General features: G+C 31.6%; 1 protein-coding gene across 5 annotated transcripts in view; it reads left to right on the top strand.

Annotated features, from left to right (window-relative positions):
* Positions 1 to 2,503, top strand: part of LOC102678544 (transcription factor CP2-like protein 1) — a 13,877-nt gene extending 11,374 nt beyond the window's left edge. For 4 of the 5 annotated variants that reach the window (XM_006617911.2, XM_006617912.2, XM_006617913.2 and 1 more), the window contains exons 10-12: positions 1,248 to 1,440; positions 1,535 to 1,985; positions 2,077 to 2,503. In XM_006617911.2, the coding sequence (XP_006617974.1) occupies positions 1,248 to 1,440; positions 1,535 to 1,985; positions 2,077 to 2,129 (697 nt within the window). In that variant the 3' untranslated portion in view covers positions 2,130 to 2,503. The remainder of the gene's footprint in view (positions 1 to 1,247; positions 1,441 to 1,534; positions 1,986 to 2,076) is intronic. The other variant, XR_422097.2, reaches the window with a different exon arrangement.
* Positions 2,504 to 2,605: the final 102 nt, after the last annotated feature.

Here is a 2,605-nt window from a genome sequence, read left to right on the forward strand (position 1 = left end):
GAGCAGACTCGCGTACCAATGGGTAATCTGATTCGTAACGATTGTATCCAACGTTAGTCTTTTTGAATCAAGACTTTCAAACAATTAATTGAATCTCAGTTGCGAATGAAATTTACAATTGTTTATACTTTGGATATATTAATGATAATTGAGAAATTAATATAACTATACTGTTTTTGAGAAAATAAAATCGAATGAGAGTAAAATGTATTCTCTATTCTTCTTCATTGGATGAACATTCTTCGAAGTTGAACTGGTGAAAAAGGATCAATCAACATTAAAATTTACACGAATGGGCGAAGAAAAAATAAAAAATTATTCCAGAATTCCTGTGTTCAGATTACACATATTCATGAAGGAACGAATGAAAAGTCGAAAGAAACTGTTCCAAGAAATCACGAATCTTTTTATAAAAATCCATACTTGAAATTTTGTTTTGAAAACAAATAATAGAATCTAGAATACGATTTATCGAGATGACAAAGAATTGTTCTAGTTGGAAGTTGAAAAGTTGCTGGGCCATCAAATCAACGGCCAAATTTCGTGGAAATGTCTCAACTTATCTTCTGGAACATCAAGTAACGATCAGCGGAGGTCCCTTACAAGTGGAAGTTGTGGCTAAGTTTATTCATTCTATTTCGGAATCCAGAGCGAGAAGAGGTAATCTCATACGCGGAGGATTAATCAGTCTCACGATAAGAAAAGGCAGGAATAACAAAAGGATCGATGGGAAAGGAATTTCCAAGCTGATTTTTCGCTTGAAAAGACGCGCCATGTAAGATAATAAAAAGAATGTAGAGTACAAAAAAAATAAGCAAAGAAATTAGTTCGCGTGCTTTTCTAGATCTCATTCTTACATGCTTATGTAACTTTGCAATAAATTAGATAATTTTAAGGTCAACAATTACATTATTTATGCTTTCGCATGTTTGAAAAAAAGGAACTCTTATTATGAATAATGGTTCTAGTTCCTTGAACATTGACAGAACCTAATGACTTAATATTTGTAGAATAGCGATAGGTTGCAGTGTCAATTATTACCATGTTTGCTTTCATTGTGCTTAATGTTGTTAATTCTACATGGACCGCAATCTTTTATACTTTGATGAATTGCGTTGATGAATATAAAAGTACTGGGGTATTTAATGGCGTATACATATCTTGAATATATACTAATTAAAATAGAGATAAAAAATTAAAAAAACAAGTATTCAATTATATTAAAAAGAATTCTATTATTTTTACAGATCTCCTCAAAGTCGCTCTACTATAAGTGGCAATACTTCACCAGTAGTAGCACCTTTGGCACTTTCAGTTTCCAATCCAGGTATCGTACCATTAGTTCCTGCTTCTGATGCTGTGAAGGAAAACGTGGGAACAGCACCTGCTTTACCATCGCCTGCGGCAATTTTACCAGATCAATCTTGTATCGAAACTGAAGTTAGTATTTATAAAAAAATTACAATTTAAATTACAAAATTAAATTACAATTTAAGCGTTAAAATTAAAATTCATAAAAATATAATTTGTACAGAGATCATCATGTTTGGTTCAATTGTCACCTGATGCAAGTGCAGCACAGACAACAACGTGGCTTCGTGCTAGTCGCTTCAACGCATTTGAATCCACATTCGCAAGCTTCTCTGCTTCAGATATTTTACGACTCTCTAGGGATGATTTAATTCAAATCTGTGGTCTGGCCGATGGGATCCGATTGTTCAATGCGCTGCATTCAAAGGCGCCAACCCCAAAACTTACCCTCTATTTCTCGCTGGAAGACAACAGTTCACTTTGGAGAGTCGCCTACTTGGACAGTCTGACCAGTAGTGCCTTGATAAATAAGTTACTGAACACCTTAAGTTTATCTCATGATCGACTCCATTCTGTTCTCTTTCTTGGTCCTCAGGGTATCCATGTGTTAGTTACCGATGAATTGGTAGCAAACATGAAAGACGAAAGCATGTATTTCGTTGAAACTATCAAAGGTAATGTAAAAAATAGAAAATTGCATTAAAATTTTTATTACTTCATTTTGTTAATCAATAATTTTAATAAATAATTTTTATTCTGTTATAGATAATGCGAGCGAACGCTACAAATTGCTTCTGAAACCTTCGTCGCGTTCCTAAAAGATACAACTACTGATAAATTAATTGCAAAATTATGTAGTAGATCTTCCACATATCCCAAATTTGCCAAACGAATCTGTGATTCGATAAAGAATTTGTTACGTAGTAAGATAAAAACAACTTATTGCGTAATTAAAAATTTGTCGATTTTTTTTTTTAAATTACAACGATATTATCAGAAAATATTTCTGAATTATTTATTCATAATAGTTCGTAAATTATGTAGTTTTTAATTAATTTGAGATAATTATTTTATACAATCAGGTAAAAGGAATATCGAAGAAATATCGAAGAATAGGCCTTATTAATAAAAAAACGAGGAAATCTACCCATATTTTATATGCAATACTCATTAAAAGATTCCAATATAGTTATTTTCAGGAAAATTGATATTTCTAAATGAACATGTTATTTTCAGCATTAAAAATATATATACATTTATATGTGTGTCACATATATATGTATATATATATATA

Source organism: Apis dorsata, unplaced genomic scaffold (genome assembly GCF_000469605.1).
Source record: "Apis dorsata unplaced genomic scaffold, Apis dorsata 1.3 scaffold_331, whole genome shotgun sequence".
NCBI classification, from domain to species: Eukaryota; Metazoa; Arthropoda; class Insecta; order Hymenoptera; family Apidae; genus Apis; species Apis dorsata.